The sequence below is a fragment of the Trachypithecus francoisi genome, unplaced genomic scaffold (genome assembly GCF_009764315.1).
Source record: "Trachypithecus francoisi isolate TF-2019V2 unplaced genomic scaffold, Tfra_2.0 Lachesis_group15, whole genome shotgun sequence".
Lineage (NCBI taxonomy): Eukaryota > Metazoa > Chordata > Mammalia > Primates > Cercopithecidae > Trachypithecus > Trachypithecus francoisi.
In genome coordinates, this window is record NW_022681460.1 from 77,799,398 (window position 1) to 77,826,534 (window position 27,137).

Consider the following 27,137-nt stretch of genomic DNA (forward strand, 5'->3'; position numbering starts at 1 on the left):
CCTTGAGCTATAGTGTGGCTACATGTGCAACATGCGCTGGGATTCAAATTCAGTTTTGTGTGATGGCAAAGCTTGTGCTCAGGTTGCCAACCATTTTGATCCTTAAAATTACAACCTTGCTGGGTATGGTGGCTCATGGCTGTAATATCAGCACTTCGGGAGGCTGAGGCAGATGATCACTTGAGCCCAGGAGTTTGAGACCAGCCTCAGCAACATAGTGAGACCCATTTCTACCGGAAAAAAAAAAATGGCCAGGTGCAGTGGTGCATGCCTGTTAGCTGCTCAGGAGGCTAAGGTGGGAGGGGTTTGAACCAAGGAGGTTGAGGAAGCAGTGAGCCGAGATCATGCCACTGCACTCCAGCCTGAAAGACAGACCTTGGAGACAGAGTGAGAACTATCTCAAAAAAAAAAAAAAAAAAATTACAGCCTTATATCATAGATTGTGTGTTGTTTGCAACTAGGGCAGAAAGTTTTTGAGAAAAAGGGTTCTGTGTAAAAATTTTGTTTTCCTCCCAGGGCCAAGTATATATTTTCAACATTGTATGTGAGTACTTAAGAGGAGAAGATTTTGATGAGATGTTTCTATAATGCTACTAGGTATAATAACCAGTCTGCTACTCAGTGTTAGCACATTCTCTACAATATTGAGAAAACATGAAAGACTGCAGATATAGGTGTGTACTTGAATCAAGGAGAGGCAGTAGAGCAGCCTTATGTTTTGTTCCCCAAAGCGTGAGATGTGTACCCAATTCTTGCACATAGTGAAGAAGCTGTTCTCTTTTTTGTTGTTTTTCACATCTGATTATTCACGGAGAAAGTTTCAGATTGGAGCTAGTAAAATTTTTTTTTTTTAACACCGTTCCCATATTGTTTGCTCTCTTTTAATAAAGAACAGGTAGGCCTTGATGTGGCTGCAAGCACATTTAGCAGACAGTGGTATTTGGCTAAAATTACAGTTTTGTTTTCATTGAGTATATTATTTTTTTGTCTCTGTTTCAAGTGAAGTAGAATTTTCCATTTATACATGATACAAAGTTTCTTTTAAAATAAGTTTACCTTTAAAAAAGTGTCTCATTTAAAGAAAAAATACTAAGTACATAATAGTGCAAGTGGTCCATGAACATGGCAGAATTTGTGAAGGTGGTATGCAAGTGTCTGAAATTTGGGAGATACTGGCATAGTGAAAAAAGCCAGGCTTTGGAGGTCTACGAAGCTGGGTTCATATCTTGGCTTTACTAATTTCTAGACAATATCCTTGGCCAAGAACTTTCTCTTTGCCCGTTACTTTGATTTGTAAAATGAAAATAACAATGCGTAATTTTTAGGGTCATTTTTGAGGATTGTATTAAAGAAGTACTGATACACCACTCAATAAATGATAGCTTTTTCATCATTGTCACTTTTATTTTGTTTATTGTTTATTTGTATTTAGTCAGCTTAAAATCCTTGATGGAATTTTTAAGTTGAAGTTGAGTTCTTAGGAGTTACCACCATCAAGCAAGTATAGATGGTCCCTGACTTACAATGATTTGATTTAGGATTTTTCACATTTACAGTGGTGTGAAAGTGATACACGTTCAGTACACTCCTCAGCTTCTGATGGAATCATGTCCCAGTAAACTCATCGTAAGTTGAAAATATTATAAGTCGAAAACATACTTTTGACTTGGGATATTTTCAGCTTAGGTGGGGTTTATCGGAATGTGACCCCATCATAAGTTAAGGAGCATCTGTACTTAACTGCTCTGAGCCTTAGTTTCTCTGGGCATTAATTAGTTTTTTTCTTCCTGTGTTGGGGGAATAAAGGTAACCCTTGCCTCTTAGGATTGTTTTAAGGACTAAATGAATTCATTCATAAAGTACCTGGAACAATGCCTGGTACTTGGAATAGTGCTTCATATAGCTGTTTGCTACTACTGTTGCTATTCTCCTAGGAAGAAGCTTTTTGGAGATCCTGAGGCTCTTTTTCTTTGTTCTTATCACGTGTTGGGGATGGAGTGTGTTTAGTGATGTTTGTATATGTTCATTAAGTACCTACTGAGTATAAAGTGTTGCTGTACTGGGATTATGATAAGTAAGTAGGCAAGGGAGAACAAGTCTTCAGCAAAAAGACTCTGAACTACCTTTACCCTAAAATTATTGCTGCATATAGCTGTAGAAACTCAAAAGGAAGACACTAATAAATCCCAGCAGATAAAGGGGCCTAAGGTTGAGTCAACCTCAACTTTTGTGTGTGATACTGTACTTTTTAATTGAGTAAAATGTGAGTATAACTTCTTGGATATTTGATCTCATAATCATATTTAAATACACACCTGTGTTATTTTTCAAAGGAGTCACATATCTAATCTATATCTGGCACTTTGGCAGAAATAGATTTTTAAAGATTAGATGTTGCCTTATCCATTTTATGTTGCTATTTTAAACAGAATACCATAGACGGGAGTAATTGGTGATGAAAAAAAAGTTTATTTCTTACAGTTCTGGGGGCTGGGAAGTCCAGGGTCGAGGAGCTCATATCTGGCTAGGGCCTTCTTGTTGTATTATCCCATGATGGAAAGCAGAAGGGCAAGAGAGCACAGTTGCATGCCCAAGAGCGGGCCCAATTCCCTTTTATAATGAGTCAACTTCTGTGATAATTGCATTAGTCTATTCACGAAGGCAGGGCCCTTGTGACCTAATCACCTCTTAAAGGTCCTGCCTCTCAACACTGTTGTTGTATGGGAGATTAGATTTCCAAAGCATGAACTTCAAACCATAGCAGATGTTTTCAGCAGGTAGTTTGTATTGTTGTTATATGAAATGTCAGGAAATTTGCATTCAGAGAAATGATATTTGTATTAGAAGGGATCTTAGAGATAGAATTCAACGTTTTCATTTTTTTAGGCAGAAGCTTGAGAAATATGACACCTATCAAAACTTGGTTCTGCGGCCTTCCAACCAAAAACTTAACAACTCTTGTTTTATGATGTAACATACTAAAACTCTGTTATAATGCAGCTTACTAGATGAATGTACTACTGGGCATATATGATCCCTTATAAAATAGTGAAGTGATAAAGAACATGGGTATCAATCTAAGTTCTGTTACTTGGCTGTGTGTCCTTGAGCAAGTAACATGGTCAGTTCTCTCAACTGTAAAACAGTACCTACCTCATAGGGTTGTTAGTATGATTAGGTTAGTTAACATGTTACGCGCTTGGGACAGTACCTGACACATTGTGTGTGCACAGTTAATGCTTGTCATTATTATTATCATCTTTTTTGTCATTCTTACCTTGTGATAACCCATAGCACGGGTGTAGTACATTATCCTAACAGTGGAATGGGTTTCTCTTTATATTTTAAGTGAAGACATTTCCCTGTCCCATTTGCTCCTGCTTGACCACTGGTAACAAATGTATACCAGAAATTATACCATCGGTGCTTAACTCTGTTTAATCACGATTCTACTCACTTGAGATACTTGAGAGTTCCACTGTATTCTGTGCACTTAGGAAAAAATTGTGGGCTCCTGCTTCTCCCACTAAAGCAGCAATAGTGGCAACATAGTACAGTTGGTAAGAGCACACTCTGGAATCTTCAGCTTCATCACTTGCTGTGACCAGGGGTGAATTACTGAGCCTCTCTGTACTTCAGTTTTCTCACCTGTAAAATAGGATAGAAATCTCTGTCCTTCTGGGCTAAGATGATTAAATGAGCTATAAAGTGCTTAAAATGATGCCTGGGCCACTGTGTTTAAATGTTTTATTGTAAACTTTTATTATTTTTTAAAATTTCTGATTAAATAGGAGTCATTGTGGTTCTGGAATAATCAGGTTTCCATATAAGAGAAGAGAGGTTTGATTATTAGTAACTGGTTCTTGAAAAATACTACTCCTTAATCAAAACATCAGTATTTTATATGGCATGGTGTAAGGGAACAGGTTGCAGGTGTTGTCTTTCCATGTCACCTTACACACTTTATTGGTTGAATGGGATTATTTATCTTCAATGAGTTTTAGAAGCAGTTATAAATCTGAGTGTGCTTAAGACAGTCCTGGTTTATGCCTCTTGTTTAGGCATAATTATAAACAGTGCCTCTTTCACTCTACACATGTCTCAGTTTGGATGTAAATTTTATGATCACTCTAAGTATTAGATAGTGATCAAATTAATTTTATTGGACTATGTCTATACCCTGTCATATTTTCTAAAGTCAGTTAGTACTATTTCAAGCTTCAGTTTTAGATGGTTGTAGTATTTTTCAAACTACTTTTGCATATTTGTGGTTTTTCTCCTTTTTTACCTTTAATCTTATTTGTGTTTTTTTAAAAGTCTTTTTGTTGTTGTCATTGTTAATGTAGATAATACAAATAATTATTTTAATTGGGAATTTGAGACCTGGATCAAACTGTCAAACTTTAAAAGTAGTCATACTATTTTTCACATTGGAGTTCTTATGTTTGAGGCTATCAGAAGTGTTTTATTTGTTTAGATAACAATGACAGTGAGACTGATTATAAGCAGTACAGTACAATATTTATTGGCCTGTATGTACTACTTTTATCAGAGTAGACTGACAGTGGGAGTTTATATTTCCTAAAGGAAGAATTTATAGCTAAAGAACCAGGAATCACATATTGCTAAGGAAAATCTCTTTAACTACATATACTATGCAGAAATTAAAAGTCAAGAACTATAAACTTCTTAAGATGCCTCAGTCCTCTTACGTTGGTTGTTTGACTCAACCTTTATGATTCCCTTCCATAGCAGGTTGAGTGAAATCTACCCTGCAAATATTAAGAAGCTTCTAGGTCCTATAGCAGTAATCTGTATTGTGATGGTGAGTTCTCTTGATGAATTTCTATGAAAATATTAGTAGAGGAGAAAGAATATGTATATATATTTGAACTTTCTGTGCTGAAAAGTTACAGAAGACATTTCTAGGGGTTTTTTTTGTATTGAGAAATATACCTTTGTTATATTTATATACCAATACTTGTATAGAAAGGAAATTCTTATCTCATACTTAAGTACTCTTTCTTTGTCTATTTTAAAATTTTTTCCTTAACTGACAAATAAAAATTGTATATATTTATTATATACAACATACTTTGAAATACATATACATTGTTGAATGGCTAAATTGAGTTAATTAACATACTTTCTTTGTGTGTGCATGTGGTTCTAATATTTCTGTGTTTAAGTACCTAATATGCAGCAAGGGCTCAATAAAAGTCTAATGTTACTATTTAGCTGTAGTAATTCCTCTATGATGAATTTTATACATTTCTTATTTTTGAGTTTATAAAATAATGGACATCATTATGTCAACATCGTAACATAAAGACAGTTCATTTTACCTAAGGACATAGTGTTGTGGAAAAGACCTGGAGAATTTTCCCTCACTGAAGTAGGGAAGTGGTTGAAATATAAATTGGAAGTTACAGATAAGTAAAATGGAGTTTGGGTGAAAGGTAGAAAAAAAAACCAAGAGAATGTCTATGTAAGTGTTAAGATAAAATCATGGCAAGAGAAAGGAAAGAAGCAATGTGTTCTTGGTGTGCAGGCTTGAAATCAAAGAGCATTTGAGTTGTGTAAGCAAAGCAATGAAGAGTTAAAAGTTTTAGATGAGAAATGTAGTGAAAGTGAGATGAGCTATTTGCTTTAATATAACTGGTAAGTATCTAGTATCTCAAAAGGGTTGAAATGATTGCATTTCATTTTACAAAGGACTTTAGGAGGGAATTGGTGGGGGTTGGTCACTAACGGATAGCAAGAGTCACTTAGGAATACATACATGGCTTATGAATACAGTGATGGATATGAATTACCCTCTTCTTTGTTGGATTGTACTAAGTATTGAAATGAAGTTGTTTTTGTAAGGAAATAAAATATTAGAGATTAGTATGTACCCAAAGCTAAATGTATTCTGTTTTGATAGCAGAAAGGAAACAGCCATTTTGGAATGACTGGGCTCTGAAGATGATGTAAAGGTGTGCATGGATTGTGTGTAATCAAAACCACTTGGACAAAGCAAACATTGTTTGTTATTAGAAAATGTTTAATTTTTAAAGAAATGGTGAACATGATCTTTCCAAGTAAGAAGAGGTTGATTCAAAAGAAGACTAACAATGATTTGGTAAATCAGGAGGGTGTGGGCATGACAGGGAGCAATTCCCTTCAATAGGTATTAAGTGCCTACCATGTACAAAGAACATTGCCAGACCTTGCAGTGAATTTCAATGTACCTAAGCCATAGTCCTGCCCTCAGGGAGCTTAGTGGAGGGGAATGTGGGTATGGAATGTGTGGTGTGGTTAACATAATAAATGGATAATACTAGTAACTCATATGGCGTTGGGGTACCATCACAGAGAAAGAAAAGATAATTTGGTTATGGAGTGGGATGGATAGAAAATGTTACAGGAAGGAAGTAGGTCTTCAGATGGGTCATGAAAGAAGGAAGGGTGTAATTTTATTTATTTATTTATTTATTTATTTCGAGATAGTCTTGCTCTGTCATTCAGGTTGGAGTGCAGTGGCTCACAGCAACCTCCCCCTCCCACGGTCAAGCAATTCTCCTGCCTCAGCCTCCCAAATATCTGGCATTACAGGTGCCCGCCACCATGCCTGGCTAATTTTTGTATTTTTAGTAGAGACGGGGTTTCACCATGTTGGCCAGGCCAGTCTGGAACTCCTGACCTCGTGATCCGCCCACCTCAGCCTCCCAAAGTGCTGGGATTACAGGTGCGAGCCACTGCGCCCGGCTGGAAGGGTGTAATTTTAATAGGCAAACATAGATTACAACATGATCTTGTGAGAGAGAGAAAAGCAAAAGGATAGAGGTAGGAAAGCCCTGTCTAGGTTGGCCAAAGTAAGTTTGGGGAGGAAGGTTGGGATTATATATTATGGAGAATCTTGAATGCTGGACTTAGAATTTTGTTCTTTAAAATATAATAAAACTATAGGGAACTGTACTTTAGGACTGCTAATCTCGTAGCCTGTGTGTAGGAGTGGAGAAGGACCGCAGAAGAATTTATTGTAAATGACATTTCATTCATCAAACCAACAAATATATATTGACACTGTGCGTTAGGAGTTGCTCTAGGTGCTGGGAATATAAGAGGTCTTCTTTATTCTCTGGACTGTCATTCTTTTGGGAGAAACACGATAAATAACAGTAGAGTGCTCAAGGAAGGCTTCTGAAAGCATGACATTTAAGGTGAAGCCTGAATGACAGAAGAGGTCTGAGGGGAAAACATACTGAAGATACAGCAAGTGCAAAGCAGTCTTGACTTACTGAAGAAAGAAGAGGTATTTTAGAATTCTTGTATTATTTACGCTATTGGAATATGTATTTAAGGGCTGTACTGACATACTGGTGAAGGATGAAATAATGTATTTTTTAGTAATTAATTTCCCTTGGTGACTACTCAGTTGTCTTAATACCTTGAGTCATTTTGCCAGATAACAAGATCTTATAAAAGCTATTATTTATATTTATATATAGACACACACACACACACACACTATATAATAATTCCTCGATGGCCTTAGAATAATTTTTTTTCTGGGCACCCAGTGTCTTAGGCAGCTGGAACTCTCTAGGACCATTATATATTTGGGAAGGCAGGTTAATATATAATAATGCCTGTATGTAAGATTATCTTTCATGAAACTTGGTCTTACCCTTCTTTCCCACCCTGCCCTTAACCTACTTGCTAAAGGACACAAAGGGACATTATTGCAGTCTTGCCATTTATTTTATTGCCATTTTTCCAGTATTACGAATACCTTTGGGACAGAACATGCAAATAGGTAGTCCAAGTGTTGTGTTTGGTCTACATATTTTTAAAATATTATTTTGAGTCCACAGTAGCATTTGAAAGTGGGAATATATTATAGAAAATTCTGTGTATCCAACTCTAGAAAAATCTCTTCATGGCGTCTTTAGGCAAGTATTCTTCAATAGCAGCAGTCAGCTAGAGTTGAACAGCAGCTGCTTCCTTTACACCTGCTCTCCATAGTTCACTACTTTCCTCACCTTGCCAGTTTCACTAATTCATATTAATTGCTTGCTCCCATGAGACATGGTTTTCAGTGGCTGCTTTAAGGGAGGTGTAGTACACAGTGGTGGGATCAAAACCAAGAATTACTTTTATCACTGTCCTCTATTTTCACTCTGTAATAGCATTTCTCAAAGTATGGTCTCCAGACCCTGGTCTGTGAGGTCCAAGTTATTTTCATAACAATAGTATTATTAATTACCTTTTTTACTGTGCTGACCCTTGCATTGATGGTGTAAAAGTCATGGCAGATAAAACTTTTGGTTTCTTGGCACAAATCAAGGCAGTAGCACCAGACTGTGCTAATATTGTATGCTGGACTGCCAAGCAGTTTCACTTAAGAAAGCCCTTTGAGCCGGGCGTGGTGGCTCACGCCCAGCACTTTGGGAGGTGGAGGCGGAGGCGGGTGGATCATGAGGTCAGGAGATCGAAACCATCCTGGCTAACACAATGAAACCCTGTCTCTACTAAAAAGTACAAATTAGCCGGGCATGGTGGCGCGCGCCTGTAATCCCAGCTACTTGGGAAGCTGAGGTGGGAGAATGGTGTGAACCTGGGAGGCAGAGCTTGCAGTGAGCTGAGATCGCGCCACTGCACTCCAGCCTGGGCGACAAAAAGATAATGCCCTTTGAGTAGCAATAAAAATTACTAATTTTATTAAAATTTGACCCTAAGCATACATCTTTTTAATATTTTATGTGATAAAATGCTAAATGTGAATAAAACACTTCAGTTCCATAATGCCTGTCTTGAGAAGTACTTACATTATTGTGTGTGTCGAGAGCTAAAGTAACTGCTTTTTTCATGAACATCATTTTTCTTGAAAGAATAGCTGACTTAGGTATTGGGCAGACAGTTTCTTGAAAATGAAGGAAGTGAGCCTGCCATTTAAGGAAAACAGGTGATGTTCTTTGTTGCTAATGATAAAATTCAAGCTTTCCAATGAAAATTATAATTTTAAAGAACTTTTATCTGCTACCGTATACAGATACTTCCCAACACTTAATGACTTTTCTGGTGAGATCAGTGGTGATATTAACAAAAATATGTCACATTTAGAAAAGTTTGTTGATGTGGTTTCGGATTTATATTGAAATTAACCTTTAAGTACCACTTGTTGAATTTTGATGTAGTATCAAAAAATAATAATCAAAATTACCTAAAAAGCTATCTAAATACTCCTTTTCCAGCATGTATCTGTGCGAAGTGTGCATTTTCTCTACACTTGAAACGAAGCAGCATATCACAATAAATTGAATAAAAAGGCAGATAAGAGAACCTTTTCCTAAGCTAGACATTAAGGAAATTTTCACATTTGTAAAATAATACAGTCTTCTCACTTGTTTTTTTTTTTTTTCCCAGTTTTAGAGAATAGTTATTTGTATAAAACTGTGTTATATGTAATAGGATTATTGTTTTATGTGAATTTATTGATACTTTTTGATTTCCCATTTTAAATTCTCATATGGTAATATCAATAAATATAACCCACAAAAACAAGAACTTAGGGAATGGGGTCCTCAATAGTTTTTTAAAGTATGTGTAAGGGATCCTAAGACCAAAATCACTAAGAATCACTGCTCTAGAGTCTAGAACATTGAATCCCAAAGTGTTTTATATAAAGCATCTGATACATGGAACATTGACTCTAAAGCATTTTTGTAGGTATTAAACCAAAAGGGGGTTCGTTTCTAGACAGTAGGATTTTTTAAAATTACGTCTTGTGGGCTAAAAATGCATTCTGAAATCTCCAAAGAGGCTGTTATATACCTCAGCTTACTCGACTACAGAACCTTTAACTGGACTGATGTTGTTTGGAATACATTTTGAAACTACTACTCCATAAGCAAGCACCGTTGAAGTTTTGTCTATTCATATCTTGGAGGCATGTGGGAACAGGGAGTCTTCATACTGCCCTGGCGTTGAATCCTAACTCTGCCAGTTACTGGCCTCAGTTTTCTTTCCTATGAACTGGGGAAAATGCTAGCCAACATTATCGGATTGTTCAGAGCATTAAGTAGAGTAACAAGTAAACACTCCTAATAATAGGTATTTGCTATAATTGTTCCCTCCTTTATTGTAGATGTGAATCTTCATTACAAGGATTCCCATGTTACTTAAGCTAGTGAGTCAGAATTGTGTGACCTAGTCTAACAAGTTAGTAGAACAATAGAAGTTATATAGTGATTGGCTAGCCATTGTTGTACATTTATAAGTCGATCAGACTAGGCTTTTAAGCCACCAAAAAACATAGCATGCTCACTGACCCAGTGCCATTTAAACTGAATAATTTTTATGAAAATGAAAGCAGTAGAATAAACTTCTCATTTTTAGCCTGTTAATGACTGAAAAGGGAAGATCCTAATTTTGATTCCATTTTGTTATATTAAACTCATTCATAAAATTTCATTTTGGAAAGGGTTTTGGCAGCTTATCTCAGTGTGGTGTATAGTTCCAGTACATTTGTCATCGTGTCTTTTGAGTTTTTTTGTTTTGTGATTCAGGTCATGGATTCAGGCGCTTACATGTAATTGGACATCTACTTGACTTTGGTCTTTTCTCTTTTTTTTTTTTTTGACTTTGGTCTTTTCTCACCTGGAATAAGAAGTAACTTCTGTGTACCTTTATTGTTTTTAGCATTCCCCGCAGTCTCATTCTGAGCATAGGAACAGAGAGCCTCACTATGCATTTAACCAGTCTTCCTGTCACTATGTGCAAGACACTGGAAAATCAAAACATGCTTCAGGACTTCTTGAGGGTACTTGCCCTTAGGAAGCTGACGTTATCCTGGCAAAAAGACTAGGTACAGCATGTCATGGTGGAAGAAGAAAGGCATACGTTTTTATTATAACTCTGCCCTTTATTGGGCCCTCTGGCCTTAGGCAAGTTGCTTTTCTCTTTTTTCCTCTGTAAAATGCTAGTACCAATTCTACTCCATTATTTTTAAGAATTAGATGGGAACACCTTGAGTGTTCAGCACTGTGTCTAGCATTGTGTGTGCTCGATGAATGTTCACCTCCCCCCCATTTTTGTATTTCTGGAAATAAAAATAGATTGCTCATGTAGTTTGCTCCTTGGAGAGTTCTTTGGGTCCTTATTAAAGAACTATTCTTTTATAGTTTTAAAAACTCATTTCTGTTTTTTTTTTTGTTATTTTTTTTTGTGAGACGTAGTCTCGCTCTGTCGCCCAGGCTGGAGTACAGTGGCGCAATCTCTGTTCACTGCAAGCTCCACCGCCCGGGTTTACACCATTCTCCTGCCTCAGCCTCACAAGTAGCTGGAGTTACAGGCGCCCGCCACCACGCCCGGCTAATTTTTTGTATTTTTAGTAGAGGTGGGGTTTCACGGTGTTAGCCAGGATGGTCTCGATCTCCTGATCTCGTGATCCGCGTGTCTCGGCCTCCCAAAGTGCTGGGATTACAGGCGGGCTCATTTCTGTTTTTAAGTCTGTGGCATGCAAGGCAAAAGGGCAACAACAACTAGAGACTGCTGATAGAGCAAAAAACGATAGTTTGGCAATAGCAAAAAAGTCACAGATTATGACAAAGAACAATACAAAAACTCTGTTAATAGTGTTATTTTATTATGTGGGAAAAAAAAATTCCATTTTTTTTCTTTTTCTTGAGACAGAGTCTTGCTCTGTCCGCCAGGCTGGAGTGCAGTGGAGCGATCTCGGCTCACTGCAAGCTCCGCCTCCTGGGTTCATGCCATTCTCCTGCCTCATCCTCCCGAGTAGCTGGGGCTACAGGCGCCTGCCACCTCTTCTGGCTAATTTTTTTTGTGTTTTTAGTAGAGACGGGGTTTCATCGTGTTAGCCAGGGTGGTCTCGATCTCCTGACTTTGTGATCCGCCTGCCTGGGCCTCCCAAAGTGCTGGGATTACAGACATGAACCACCGCGCCTGGCCACATTCTCCTTTTTTTTTTAAGGCCTCGAGTACATAATTGCAGTATCCTACAGTGTACTAATATGTTTTCAAAATCTGCATTGTCAAAAATCTATATGCTTTTGTTCTCACTCATAAGTAGGAGTTGAACTGTGAGAACACCTGGACACAGAGAGGGGAACAACACACACCACAGCCTGTTGGAGGGTGGGGGGCGAGGGGAGGGAACTTAGAGGACAGGTCAATAGGTGCAGCAAACCACCATGGCACACGTATACCTATGTGACAAACCTGCACGTTCTGCTATGTATCCTGAAACTTAAAGTAAAAATGGTTTCCATAAAAATAATTGCTGCTCATGGTTTTAAAAAGTCAGATAGTTCACAAGAACTTACAATAAAAGCAACCATTTCCTTTACATTCCCCATTCCTGTACTTAGTGTTGTTTTCTGCAAAACCACTTCAAACTTTATTAAACTCTTTCTTCAGTGATTACTGCCATATCTCTTAAAACCCCACTTTATCTAGCTTCATCAGTTATAGACATTATCCAAATACAGGAAGTAAATGAAGATTTCATTCAAGTTACTTCTCTGTATTCCCTCAAATTTTATGTCAGGTCCTCTGTTACCTTTGAAACTTTTCTTTCTTGTTGTCTTGTTGATGTGTATTCTCAGTTGAGAATGTGAGCCAATGCCTTTTCCTTTCACCTTTCTTATACTTCTCCTGCTTGTTTCTTAGCGGTACTTTCACATATGTAATATTAACATTTATATTGTTCTGTAACCATAATTAATTATTTAATATATTTTGACTTTAGGTTGAATATAAAAGTTGAAAATGAACCAAAAATATTCATGCGATGACTATATATATTTTCATGGCAGAGCTGGGTATTCAGTAGTGTACTGTGCTTACAGCTTTTCTGCTGGGTTTCTTAACTGTCTTTCCTTTTTTCTCATACTGTTTGCCTTCATAGCAGTTGAGTTCTTCTTCCTCTTTATTTTTCCTTAAGCTTCCTCCTGGAGACTTCTGTCATTGTACTTTGATCTGCAATGGTGGCTTTGTAGGCTGGTTGCGTAGCTGACATCCTGCAACTTTTTTTCTTTGCTTTCTTGGCATGTATCTACTTTTTCCTGGAAGCTGTATCTTCACACTTTGCTAAATAACATCCTTCAATATTTTTCCAAGAATGGGTTTATAGGAGATAAACGTTTAAAAATTTCTGACTGGTTGAAAGTGTCCATTCTTTCCATGATCTTGATGATAGTTTGGATAGAATTCTAGGTTGAAAATTTTTTTTCTTAGAACTCTGGATATTACTTTATTGTTTTCTGATATTCAGTGTTACTGCTAAGTCTGATTCCAGTTTACTCGCTATTTCTTACGTGATTAACACTTCTCTGCCATCTCTAATGTTCTCCCCCATCTCTAAATGTTTTAGGATCTTTGTTTTCTCTTTGCTGTTCTGAAGTTCACAGTAATGTGTTTAGGAATTTTTTTGGTTCATTTTGAGCACTCAGTGGATCTTCACAGTCTGAAAACTTGTGTCCTTTAGCTTTGGGCAAAATCTCTTACTTTAATTATTTACTCTTCTATTTTCTCTGTATTCTTTGTAGACCTTATTTTAATAAAAATTTGGTCCTTCTAGATGAATTCTTTCTTTTTGTTTTTTTTGTATTTTTCTAATTTACCTTTAATCTTCCTACTTCTGAAGCCATTTTTCTCTATTTTATCTTCTAGTGTTTCTATTGAACTTTGTATATTTCAAGATACCTTGCTCTCTGATTGTTCTTTTAACATAGTATCTTGTTCTTGTTTGACGAGTGGAGTATTTTCTAAAATCTATTAGAGAATACGCACTAGAGTATTTTTAAGGTTCTTTCCCTCTGTGTGGTTTTTTTTTCTGTTTGTAAATTTGGCAGTCCTCTTCAACTTTATAGGCTTTCCCAGGTGCTTATTGATCTTTGGTAAGCTGTTCATATTTATGGATGAGACAATAGAAAAACCGACTGAGTTCTGTGTACTTGGGTGTCGCTTATCTTTTTTTGAAGGGGTGGGGAATAGCTTCTTAAAAGGCTGTCTTACTTTAGGTGGGGTGGGTCAGCTGCTGGTCCTTAATTGGGGTTAGTAAGTTCTGGAAAGACTTAACAGGCAACAACAAAGTCTATACCAGCTGTCCTAGTTTTTCTCTAACATTTCATTCTTTTAGATATACCACCATCCAGTGCTTGTTTGTCTGTTTGCTTTTGTTTGGAGGGTAGGGTGTGGTTGCTAGTATCTGTGAGCAGCAGTAGAAATGGGGATCTTTATTCTCTGTCCTAGTCCCATCCCTAGTCATATCTAGCATTTCTGGGTGAGTCTCTGGATTTTGTTGGGCAAATTGGTTCTTCTCCATGGGTATTCTTGGCACTCATTTTTTCCGCCTTACTTCATTGGTCACTATTCTGTTTTCTAATTGCAAAAAATTATTGAAATTTTCTGTCAGCTAACTTCCCCTTTATTATTGTGGGTTTATTCCCTTACTGTCATTTTAATGAGAGTCCTGAAGGGAGAGCAGGTAAAATCCTGTGCTCAGAAGTTGCAAATGCTTAGGAAGACATGAGAGCATCTATTTTAGAAGGCTTTCCATCAGAAATTATAACACTCAAACACTCATATTAGTGCGTAAAGGCATTAACTCTTGGCTCTCAAGAAAATGTGGTTTTCAAAAATGACAGTCTTTGAAGTCTATAACTATATAAAGTCCACTATGATCAGGGTATTAAATGGAAAGTAATGATATTTCTGGGCCAGATACTTGTTGAAGTGCTTTATTGAATACAGTCTCATTGAATGCTCACAGCAACTGCATGAGGTAGTGTATTATTTTCCTCAGTTAATATATGAGGGAACTGAGGCACAGTAAAGTTGGGTTCTTGCTGAAGTACTGTATGAACGACATAAACCATGATTTCCTAGCCGTGTTGATCTGTACAGGTGTTAAGTGAACTACAGTCTAGTTTATCTTTTTTCCTAGAAGTTAGTGGCTTTTTGGTGAATATTATGGAATGAAACATTGAGAAAAGAAGTACTGACTTCTCTAGGCTGATACTCCTTGGTAAAGCCAGTAAAGTTAAGGAAAACATTAACTTTCCTCTCTTGTCTCAGACCACAGAGCCAAGATTTTGTGCTGGTCAGTTAGATGTAATAGTCACTCATAGTTTTTAGTACTTGACTGTTATTTACACACACAACTTTGTTTTGTTTATTTTATTTTTTTTTTTTTTGAGACGGAGTCTTGCTCTGTTGCCCATGCTGGAGTGCAGTGGCGTGATCTCATCTCACTGTAAGCTCCACCTCCTGGCTTCATGCCATTCTCCTGCCTCAGCCTCCCGGGTATCTGGGACTACAGGCACCCACCACCACGCCCGGCTAGTTTTTTTTTGTATTTTTAGGAGAGACAGGGTTTCACTGTGTTAGCCAGGATGGTCTTGATCTCCTGACCTCGTGATCCAACCACCTCAGCCTCCCAAAGTGCTGGGATTACAGACGTGAGTCACCGCCCCTGGCCTTTTTTTTTTTTTTTTTTTAATTTAAAGAGATGGTGTTTCAATCTGTTGCCCAAGCTGGAGTATAGTAGCATAGTTACTAGGTCACTGTACTCTGGAGCTCCTGGGCTCAAGTGATCTTCCCACCTCAGCTTCCCTAGTAGCTAGCACTACAGGTGTGCCATCACACCCAGCTTTTACATATATATATATTTATTTCTTGTAGAGACAAGGTGTCACCATGTTGCCCAGGCTGATCTTGAAATGCTGTCCTCAAGCAATCCTCCTGCCTCAGCCTCCCAAAATATTGGGATTACAGGCATGAGCCATAGCACCTGGTGGACTATGGTGGAAGCATATTCCATTTCTAGAGATTTGTTCTATAGTTGTACAAATGCACAAAGACATGTACAAAATTGTTTACGATATTATTTGTAATAGAACACTGGGAAAACCTAAATATCCATCAATAGGGGATTGGTTAATTTGTGATAGGCACATCCATCCACACGATGAAATGCTTTATAAAAAAATGAGATGTATGCAGATAAAGATCTTTGAGTAATATATGAAAAAAATTATGTACAGTGGCCCTCCTTGTGTAAGATGTGTGCTTGTGTGTTTGTATACATGTAGACAAAAATTAGAATATATGAAAGGAAGTGTTCCTTTAAGTTTACCAATGTGGTAGCTTTATTACAAGTTGCTTTCAGATTTATATTGCATAGCTAATAGGATACCTCAGGATTAAAAAGTTACCTGTCTTATGTAATCACCTTTTATTTTCATTTTATTTAAAAGAATTAATAATTGTACATATTCCTGGGATACATAGTGATGTTTCAAATATATAATGCGAGCTTGTGCAGCTTGCAGCCCACAAGCTGCATGTGGCCCAGGATAGCTTTGAATGCAGCCCAACACAAATTAGTAAACTTTCTTAAAACATCATGAAATTTTTTGTGTGTGTGATTCTTTTTTTCTTTTAAGCTCATCAGCTATTGTTAGTTTTAGTGTATTTTATATGTGGCTCAAAACAGTTCTTCTTCCAGTGTGGCCCAGGGAAGCCAAAAGATTGGATACCCCTAATACAATGAATAGTGATGAAATCAGGGTAATTAGCATATCCATCATCTGAAACATTTATCATTTCTTTGTGTTAGGAACATTCAATATCCTTCTCCTAACTATGTGAAACTATATATTACTGTTAACTGTGGCCATCCTAGAGTGGTAGAACTTATTCCTCCTATCTAGTTGTAATTTTGTATCCCTTAACAAATCTCTCCTTATTCCTCCCTTTGTCTACCCTTCCTAGCAAGTGGTATACTCTGTTCTCCGTTTTGCTTCTATGAGATCAGGTTTTTTTTTTTTTTTTTTTTTAAACTTCCACATATAAGTTTAACTTTCTGTTCCTGGCTTTTATTTCACCTAACATATGTCCTCCAGTTCCATCCATGTTGCCATGAATGACAGGATTTCATTCTTTTTTATGGCTGAGTAGTATTCCATGGCATATTATAGCACATTTTCTTTATCCACTCATCTGTTGTTGGACACCTGAGTTAACTTCATATCTTGGCTATTGTGAATAGTACCACAGTAAACATGGGGGTGCAGTGTCTCTCTGATATAATGATTTCTTTCCTTTGGATAAATTCTCAGTAGTAGGATTGCTGGTAGTTCTATTTGTAGCTTTTTGCGGACTTCATACTATTCTCCATAGTGGTTATAACTAGTTTGCATTCCCACCAGAAGTATATGAGTTCCCTTTTTTCTGCATCCTCACCAGCATTTGTTTTGTTTGTTTGTTTTTATAACAGCCAGCCTACCTGGGGTGAGATGATACCTCATTGTGGTTTGATTTGCATTTCCCTGATGATTAGTAGTGATGAGCAGGTTTTCACGTATTTGTTGACCATGCATATGACTTGCTTTGAGAAATGTCTTTTGGGATCATTTGCCCATTTTTAAATCAGTTATTTATTTATTTATTTATTTTGCTGTTGAGATATTTCAGCTCCTTGTATATTTTAGATATTAATCTTCTGTTGGATGATTAGTGTCCAGATATTTTCTTCCATTCTGTAAGTTGTCTTTTACTCTGTTGATTGCTTTCTTTGCTGTGCAGAAGTTTTTAGTTTGATACAATCCCATTTGTTTATTTTCGCTTTTGTTGCCTATGCTTTTGAGGTCTTATTTATAAAATATTTGCCCATACTGATGTACTGAAGCATTTCCTATATGTTTTCTTCTAGTAGTTTTATTATTTGGGGTGCTATATTTAGGTATTAGATGCATTTTGAGTTGGTTTTTGTATAGGGTGAGAGGTAGGCATCTAATTTCATTCATAAAATATGTAATTTGGCCCAGTGTGGTGGTTCACACCTGTAATCCCAGCAGTATGGGAAGCTGAGGTGGGCAAATCACCTGAGGTCGGGAGTTTGAGACTAGCCTGACCAACATGGAGAAACCCCATCTCTACTATAAATGCAAAATTAGCCAGGCATGGTGGAGCGTGCCTGTAATCCCAGCTACTCAGGAGGCTGAAGCAGGAGAATCACTTCAACGCAGGAGGTGGAGGTTGCGTTGAGCCGAGATTGCGCCATTACATTCCAGCCTGGGTGACAAGAGCAAAACTCCGTCTCAAAAAAAAAAAAAAAATTCTCTCTCTCTCTCTATCTCCCTATTTCATGTGGATATCCAGTTTTCCCAGCACTGTTTATTGAAGAGACTGTCCTTTCCCCAGTGAGTGTTCTTGGCACCTTTGTCAAAAATCAGTTGGCTGTAGGCTGAATGTGGTGGCTCATGCCTGTAATCCTAGCACTTTGGGAGACTGAGGCAGGCGGATCACTTGAGGTCAGGAGATCAAGACCAGCCTGGCCAACATGGTGAAACTACATCTCTACTAAAAATACAAAAATTAGCCAGGGGTGTTGGTGGACACCTGTAATCCCAGCTACTCAGGAGGCTGAGGCAGGAGAATTGCTTGTACCCAAGAGGTGGAGGTTGCAGTCAGCCAAGATCGCACTGTTGCACTCCAGCTCCAGGTGACAGAGCAAGACTCCATCTTAGGGGGGAAAAAAAAGAAAAAAACAACTGATTTTTGTATATTGGTTTTGTTATCTTGCAACTTTACTGAATTTATCAGATCTGAGGGTTTTTTGGTATAGTCTTTAGATTTTTCCATTTATATAAGATCATGTCATCTGCAAACAGGGACAGTTTGACTTCTTCCTTTGGATGCCCTTTCTTACTCTTGCCTAATTGCCCTGGCTAGGAGGAATTGTTACGTTTGATGGGGAATATAGGAACTTTAAATTCTATATCCTTAACTACTATTTTATTTTACCATGAGCATGTATATTTTATAATATTAAAAAAAAAGCATGATAGTTTTCAGTATTATAGCAACAATCACCAGCTGGCCTTTGGTGGTTTAGATTTCCTTGGTGAGTTAGAAATCTAATGGGAGCAGTTTGGGAATCTGTATCCTAACAGGTATTTCTTTTTTTTTTTTTTTTTTGAGACGGAGTCTCACTCTGTCACCCAGGCTGGAGTGCAGTGGCACCATCTTGGCTCACTGCAACCTCCACCTCCTGGGTTTAAGTGATTCTCTTGCCTCAGCCTCCCAAGTAGTTGGGATTACAGGCGTGCGCCACCACACCTGGCTAATTTTTGTATTTTTAGTAGAGGCGAGGTTTCACCATGTTGGTCAGGCTGGTCTCGATCTCCTGACCTCGTGATCCGCCCGCCTCAGCCTTCCAAAGTACTGGGATTACAGAGTGAGCCACCGCTCCCGATCCTAACAGGTATTTCAAGTGGTCCCCATGGTCAGATAACTGTGCTAGAGAAAGAGTGAACTGCATACAAATATGCATAATTAAGATTAAGAGGAAATTACCATAAAAGGAAATTAAAAGAATGGGATCGCTTTGAATGATACTCAACTAAGAAATTGTAAAATTTGGAGATGATAAATGATTCTCTAGGACATTATCAAATCTTAGAGATAGTGAACCTAGCTTATTTCAGATAGAATGGAAGAAACTAAAAAACATATGAGAGCTATTGCCTCACCTGTATCACTGGTGAATTATTTCAAATCTTCATGAAGCACCTAATTCCTAATCTATTTAAAGTATTTCAGAGCAGAGAAAAAAAAGTAGTTTGCAAGTTCTGCTGAAAAAGCCAGTATAACACCAACTCCAAAGCATGGCAGAGATTATGTATGCTTTAAAACTTAATTGTTCTAAGATTGTGGTTAAAATATTTTATAAATATTATTTGGGAAAGTAATACACCATGTCTAAATGAAATTCATTCCAGGAATCAAAGGATGGTTCTATGTTAGGAAATCTGTTAATATACTTACTTATATCTTAATATACTTAGTAATATCAGTGGACCAAAGAGAAAATTATGATCTTTTAGTTTTCTGCACAAAATCCACATGATAAAATTAACATCTTTAAGTGGTTTTTGAAAATATAAAACCCAAAACAAGATTCTTAGTAGAACAGAACTAGAACTAGCTTTTTGTTTTGTTTTGTTTTGAGACAGAGTTTCCCCCTTGTTGTCCCGGCTGGAGTGCAATGGCACAATCTTGGCTCACCGCACCCTCTGCCCCAGGGTTCAAGTGATTCCCCTGCCTCAGCCTCCTGAGTAGCTGGGATTACAGGCATGTGAGGCATGTGCTACCACGCCCGGTGGTAATTTTGTGTTTTTAGTAGAGACAAGGTTTCTCCATGTTGGTCAGGCTGAACTCGAACTCCTGACCTCGTGATCCGCCCGCCTCGGCTCCCAAAGTGCTGCAATTACAGGCGTGAGCCACCGCTTCCGGCCTTAAGAGTTTCTTTAACCAAAGGTGTTGCAGAGTGTTAGCCGGTATCATGCTTAATGATAAAACACTAGAAGTGGTCTTGTTAAAGTTTGGAACAAGACCATAAATCAATTGCTGTCCCAAGTAAAATCTCAAGTTTATTCTGACAAATGATTCTAAGGATTATTTAGAAGAATAAGTATATAAGGATAATTCAGAAATTTCTAAACAGCAAAAAAATCGAGGGTGGACTAATCCTATCAGATGTTTAAATATTATAAAGCTAAAGTAATTAAAACACTGGGTTATAAAGCTCCAGGACTAGCATACAAAACTGTAACATAAGGAACCCAGAAATAAGCACATGTAAATATAGGAGTTGCTTTTCAAGTTAATGGAGAAAAGAGTTTTTTAATAAATGGTTAACTTTTTCTTTTTTTTTGCTGGGGAGACAGAGTCTTGTTCTGTTGCCCAGGCTTAAGTGAGGTAGCACCATCATAGCTTACTGCAGCCTCAAACTCGTAGGCAAAAGTGATCCTCCCACCTCAGCCTCCTGAGTAGTTGGGACTACAGGCATGTGCCACCACATCCAGTTAATTTTTAACTAAATTTTTTTTTCATATAGATGAGATCTCACTATGTTGCCAGGGCTGGTCTTGAACTCCTGGCCTCAAGCAGTCCTCCTACCTTGGCCTCCCAGAAGGTTGCAATTACAGGCATGAACCACTGTTCCTGGCCTCAATGGTTAACTATTGAGGAGGATCAAAAGGATATCTGGTTTGCTTCTCATCCAAAATAAATTTCAGTTTTGTCAGATTTGGATATTTTCCATTTTAATCATAAACATTCTAGAAGAAAACATGTATAAAGACCTTTTTTCGCTCTTCCCTTTTGCGGCTATCACCGAAGCGGGAGTGGCCAAAATGAAGTTTAATCCCTTTGTGACTTCTGACCGAAGCAAGAATCGCAAAAGGCATTTCAATGCACCTTCCCACATTCGCAGGAAGATTATGTCTTCCCCTCTTTCCAAAGAGCTGAGACGGAAGTACAACGTGCGATCTATGCCCATCCGAAAGGATGATGAAGTTCAGGTTGTACGAGGACACTATAAAGGTCAGCAAATTGGCAAAGTAGTCCAGGTTTACAGGAAGAAATATGTTATCTACATTGAACAAGTGCAGCGGGAAAAGGCTAATGGCACAACTGTCCACGTAGGCATTCACCCCAGCAAGGTGGTTATCACTAGGCCAAAACTGGACAAAGACCGCAAAAAGATCCTTGAACGGAAAGCCAAGTCTCGCCAAGTAGGAAAGGAAAAGGGCAAATACAAGGAAGAAACAATTGAGAAGATGCAGGAATAAAGTAATCTTATATAAAAGCTTTGATTAAAACTTGAAACAAAGAAAAAAAAAAAGACCTTTTTTCTAAGTCTAGCAAACCCAAAAGTCCTAAAAGGGTGAAATGATAAGCTTGTATAAAAATTGAAAATTCTGTATCACCAAAACAGCTTTTTTGGAAAAAGCAGATAAACTAGAAAACAACGTGTACAATATGATCTGGCTTCTGCCTAAGTCATCAGCTCCATCTGCTGCATTCCCTCCTCCCCATCAATCCTACACACACTAAAACTACACACACTTACAGCTACACTTCGATCTTTCCTTCCTGAGGGTGCTCAGTAAATAGTCATTGAATAAATGAATGAATTCCATGAGAGTTTGCAAGTCAATATGTATGATATAATAAAACCTTTTTTTAATGAGACGGAGTTTCAGTCTGTCACCCAGTCTGGAGGGCAGTGGCTTGATCTCGGCTCACTGCAGCCTCCACCTCTTGGGTTCAAATAATCCTCCCACCTCAGCCTCCCGAGTAGTTAGAATTACCAGTGTACACCACCACACCTGGCTGACTTTTGTATTTTTAGTAGAGATGGGTTTCACCGTGTTGGCCAGACTGGTCTTGAACTCTTTTTTTTTTTTTTTTTTTTTGAGATAGAGTCTTGCTCTGTCGCCCAGGCTGGAGTGCAGCGGCATGATCTCAGCTCACTGCAAGCTCCACCTCCCGGGTTTACGCCATTCTCCTTCCTCAGCCTCCCGAGTAGCTGGGACTACAGGTGCCCACCACCACACCCGGCTAATATTTTGTATTTTTAGTAGAGATGGGGTTTCACCATGTTAGCCAGGATGGTCTCGATCTCCTGGCCTCGTGATCCACCCGCCTCGGCCTCCCAAAGTGCTGGGATTACAGGCATGAGCCACCATGCCTGGCCCAACTGATCGGCCTGGGCCACCTTGACCTCCTAGAGTGCTGTGATTACAGGCATGAACCACTGTCCCCGGCCATAATAAAACTTCTTAAAATGAATAAAGAAGATTAGCAATCCATTAAAAATTGCCAGAGAACAAGTTGGGCAAGTCAGGAAATTCTTTTTGCATTTCTATGCAAATGACTAACAAATATAAAACTTTTAATAAATACCAATTAAAACAGCATTGAGATTCTGTCTCCCTTCTTGAACACTGCCTCCTCATTTCTAACCATTTCTTTGGTGTCTTCCCAAAATGTCAACAAACCATACTGTGAACTCCTTTTAGGTCTTCCCTCTGTCTAGCGTATACCTGGCATACATTAGATGCATTGTTATATAAACAAAAGTATCTGAGATATGTAATGATCCTCTGCGAGGCGTCAAGTGGGCAGAAAAGACTAGAGGATTGGGGCCGTGTGGCCTTCGTTTTTTAACTCTCCTTTTCCTCATAGTTCCCTTAATGGTGTTAGCCTGCCTTTTTATTCTCTTAGCCCTTTTAAATTTCTTCAGAAGGACATGCTCCTTAGTGGCAGGAACAGGAACTTCTTTCAGTGCTGGTCAGCCAGCAAAAATGACTCTTTTTGTGTATGTAAACAAATGGTTATTATTGTTGTGATACAATTGCTTAATCGTTAATAGGTGCTTTTTTTGAAGTCCTGTAAATACTTTTCTTCGGACTTAATACTACAGTGTCTCAGATACTTTATCTTCCTTTGAGCATTTTGGAAAAACAGACTAAAACTGCTCTCTCTATACAAAAATTTGTATTATTTGAAAAGATACAACAGGGATGCCTGGTGTTTAAGATAAGATTATAATATCTGCATAGTAAAAACCTCCAGCTTTTAGAGTTATAATTTTGTAATCTGAAATCCTATTTTTCGAATGTAATATTTACTTGCACTAGCAAGTCTGGAAATACTTGTTGAAAGACTGGAATTATTAATGTAGATCCTTGAACACTTTCATGCTTTAAATAAAGGGACAAACAAATTTTGTTCGTTTTAAAGAACAGTAGTGTAGCCATATTAAATACATTTGGAAAATAAGAGGGAAGAATCCGACTCTTAATCTCACCTAAAAAATTGTGATAGACTTTTTTTTTAATAGTTTCAAAATTTGTGTTTTTATGGTCAAAATTATGTATATTGCCTTTCCTCCCTACTTGATAAATCCTTAGCATTTTTCCATGTTGTTCTGTCATTTAAAGACTATCACTTTAAATGGCTGCATAATTGTCTTAGTCACATTGTCGTATTGTATGTGCAGTGCTTATGAAGAAGAGCGGGTGGTACATTGTTTCTTTAAACTTGTGACTCATAACAAAAAATTTTTTTCTAAGAGAATTGCTAATCGTATAGATTTTGATAAATAGGAGAACGGTGACCTTATTGCAAAGCAGTGACTTTTTGTTTGTAAACATGTGAACCTGAAACTTGAGGAAGTTGGTTGTCAGTGTATTAAACCATCTATTAGATAGATATTTTGAGACGTTACAAACAAGTTGGGTAGCTGCTTATTTTTGAAGGGAGAATTTTGTCGTGAATCTTAATGTTAACATTATGTTATCTTATAGATCATGGAGCTTTGTGGTGCAACAAGACTTGGTTATTTTGGAAGAAGTCAGTTCTACATTGCTTTGAAACTTGTAGCTGTTGCCCAGTCTGGTTTCCCTTTAAGAGTGGAAAGTATAAATACAGGTAAATATAGAGTACACTAGTAACTGAAAGAAAATAGGCTTCTATTACAAATGAAGTCAAGTCAATAGAACTCTTCTGTCTTTCTGATCTTATAGTGGCATTTGTGATCTTGAGTGAAGTGTCATGACTTTATTCCCACTACCTTGCATTTCTCACTTGAAAATACTAGAAAAATATGTCTGTCTTTTATTACGGCATAGTATATGTACTTCATCTGTATTTGACTGTATGTACTGTTCAAATGGCAAATATTTAAGAATTTACTAAAAGTTGTTTAGAAATATTTTAAGCGAATAGTTTTATTAAGGTAAATGATAAATTATAGTGACCATCTTCATATATAGCATCCCTGTTTTCTTCATTTCTAATAAAACAACATTATACTTTGTATTTTTGTTTGGGAAGGCTGTGGAGGCTCCAGTTGAAATTAAGAAGTAATAGTTAACCTAAACTTTTTGATTGATAGAGACAATATTAAAATATTGGCAGACTAAAATCTAGTTACAGACATCTGACCGCATTACAAGTTTGTATTAGTCCATTTTTACACTGCTATAAAGAAATCCCTGACTGGGTAATGTATAAATGAGAGAGGTTTAATTGACTCACTTCTGCATGACTTGGGAGGCCACAGGAAACCTACAATCGTGGCAGAAGGTGAATGGAAAGCAAGGCATGTCTTATATGGCCACAGGAGAGAGAGAGAGAGCAAGAGAGAATTGCTACAGACATTTAAACCATCCGATCTCATGAGAACTCACTCACTATCATAAGAACAGCAGTGGGGGAATTGCCCCCATGATCTGATCACCTCCCATGTGGGAATTACAATTCGAGATGAGATTTGGGTGGGAACACAGAGTCAAACCATATCAAAGTGTTACATCATCAGATAATTTGTTTTTCAAGTATTTAGAGACTTTTTGATGTGAAAGAAGATAGAAAGTCTACAAAGATAGGCACTTAAATGCAGAGGGTTCTTTCGTTTTCATAGAATAAAGGGGAAAGAGAAAAAATAAGATTTTTAAAATAATCTGTACAGAAAAATTGCTGTAAAATTCTGTAAATATCAGAATTTGTAGAAATAGTTTTAAGTACCAGTTTAGTTTATTGGTCAGCGGAGGTTTTCGTTGTGGACCTCTAGTTTGCCACACATCTTTCTTCTAGTGTTGGGAGTTTACATTCTTTTCAGGTAATTTTGAATTCTTTTACATGTATATTGAATAAGCGTAATAGTTTCCCTCCTTCATATGGAGGTTCTAAAAAGAGACAGAAGTAATCATATAATGGAGGTAAGTACACTTTCCTCTGAAATGATTCTGTAGCTGTATTTTTTCTGGTCTAAAAGTATCACTTATGATTTACCTGCAAACAGTTTTTCAGTCCTTCATCTTTCTCCTCTGTTTAAAATTGAATGTAGAATAGAATACTGTGTACCATGTTTTTGGTAGGTGAACAGTAAGGTATTTTTAGGAATTTCTGCCATGAAAATTTCTAAATCTGTCTCAGACTTAGTGACATATTCTGTGTTTTACTTAGAGGTCTAAAATCTTACTTTAAAGACCCAGTGTGAGTAGAAGCAGCCTAGGCTTTGGGGTCTGACTGACCTAGGTTTAGATCCTGTCAGTTACTACGAGCATGACCTTGCCATCATGAAACCTCAGTTTTCTTATCTTTAAATAGGGACTTTGCAGGTGTACTGTGGTTACGAGGTGAAATAAATATTCAATGACAAGTGTAGGGCTAAACATACGTAGACATTTGATATAGCCATTTATATCACTCACTAGAAGGACAATTTGGTTTTATTACTTCTTTCTAGGTAAGAGTCTCCCTGAATAATGTAAGGGAGATTATGGTCCAAAATTTGTGGTGATAGACGTTTTGTGCCTTTTGTTTCTGTATCCATTTTTACAAAAATTCTAATATCTAATTCATGTCTTATTTTAGTTTTTAATATATATGTCCTTTTTTATTTTAAAGTAATGATTATTTTGTGGTTAACAGTAAAGGACCTTCCTCTGCCAAGATTTGTTGCTTCAAAAAATGAACAGGAATCTCGCCATGCAGCCTCATATTCTTCAGATTCTGAAAATCAAGGATCATATTCTGGTGTAATTCCCCCACCACCTGGCAGGGGGCAAGTGAAAAAGGGATCCGTAAGCCATGATACGGTTCAGCCTCGTACATCTGCAGATGCACAGGTAATCACATGCATGTAAATATTAGCAGTTGATGCCCTGTGCAAATGCTTCACTAAAACATTTATTGGTAGCTTAATAATTAACATGTCTCCTTAAAATTACAATTTTAAAATATTGTTCTTTTCTAGGAACCTGCCTCCCCAGTAGTTTCACCACAGCAATCCCCACCAACTTCTCCACACACATGGAGGAAGCATAGCCGTCATCCCAGTGGTGGGAATAGTGAGAGGCCTCTTGCGGGACCTGGGCCATTTTGGTCTCCCTTTGGTGAAGCACAATCAGGTATTTAGAGATTTATTGATTAGGGTGTCATTGTGTTGCCCAGCCTGGTCTTGCACTCCTGGGTTCAAATGATCCTCCTGCCTCAGCCTCCTGAGTAGGTGGGGATTATAGGCTTGTGCCACAGAACCTGGCTTAGAGATTTTTTAAAAATAACAATTATTTAGGGTTGTAAATTGAAGGAAACTTGATAATATTCCTTCAGGAGTTGCCTCCAAGACAGTTTTTAATTGTAAGTTAAGTTAAATAAAAGCAAAAGCCAACTATGGAGATTTATAAGTGGATACATTGCCTTGAAAAGTGGTAATTGCATTTATGTGTATCTATGATGCTTAGACACATTTATGGATACCAGATTCT

At 37.5% G+C, this 27,137-nt stretch overlaps 2 protein-coding genes across 10 annotated transcripts in view; both read left to right on the plus strand.

Moving 5' to 3' along the window:
* REPS1 (RALBP1 associated Eps domain containing 1) overlaps positions 1 to 27,137 on the plus strand; it is an 86,798-nt gene that overhangs the window by 18,901 nt on the left and 40,760 nt on the right. For all 9 annotated transcript variants that reach the window (XM_033235296.1, XM_033235303.1, XM_033235294.1 and 6 more), the window contains exons 2-4: positions 24,171 to 24,294; positions 26,302 to 26,498; positions 26,627 to 26,780. In XM_033235296.1, coding sequence (XP_033091187.1) covers positions 24,171 to 24,294; positions 26,302 to 26,498; positions 26,627 to 26,780 — 475 coding nt within the window. The remainder of the gene's footprint in view (positions 1 to 24,170; positions 24,295 to 26,301; positions 26,499 to 26,626; positions 26,781 to 27,137) is intronic.
* Positions 21,132 to 21,700, plus strand: LOC117097454 (60S ribosomal protein L26-like). The gene has a single exon (XM_033235304.1). It carries the CDS (start codon positions 21,147 to 21,149, stop codon positions 21,645 to 21,647), a length of 501 nt encoding a protein of 166 aa, XP_033091195.1. The 5' UTR covers positions 21,132 to 21,146; the 3' UTR covers positions 21,648 to 21,700.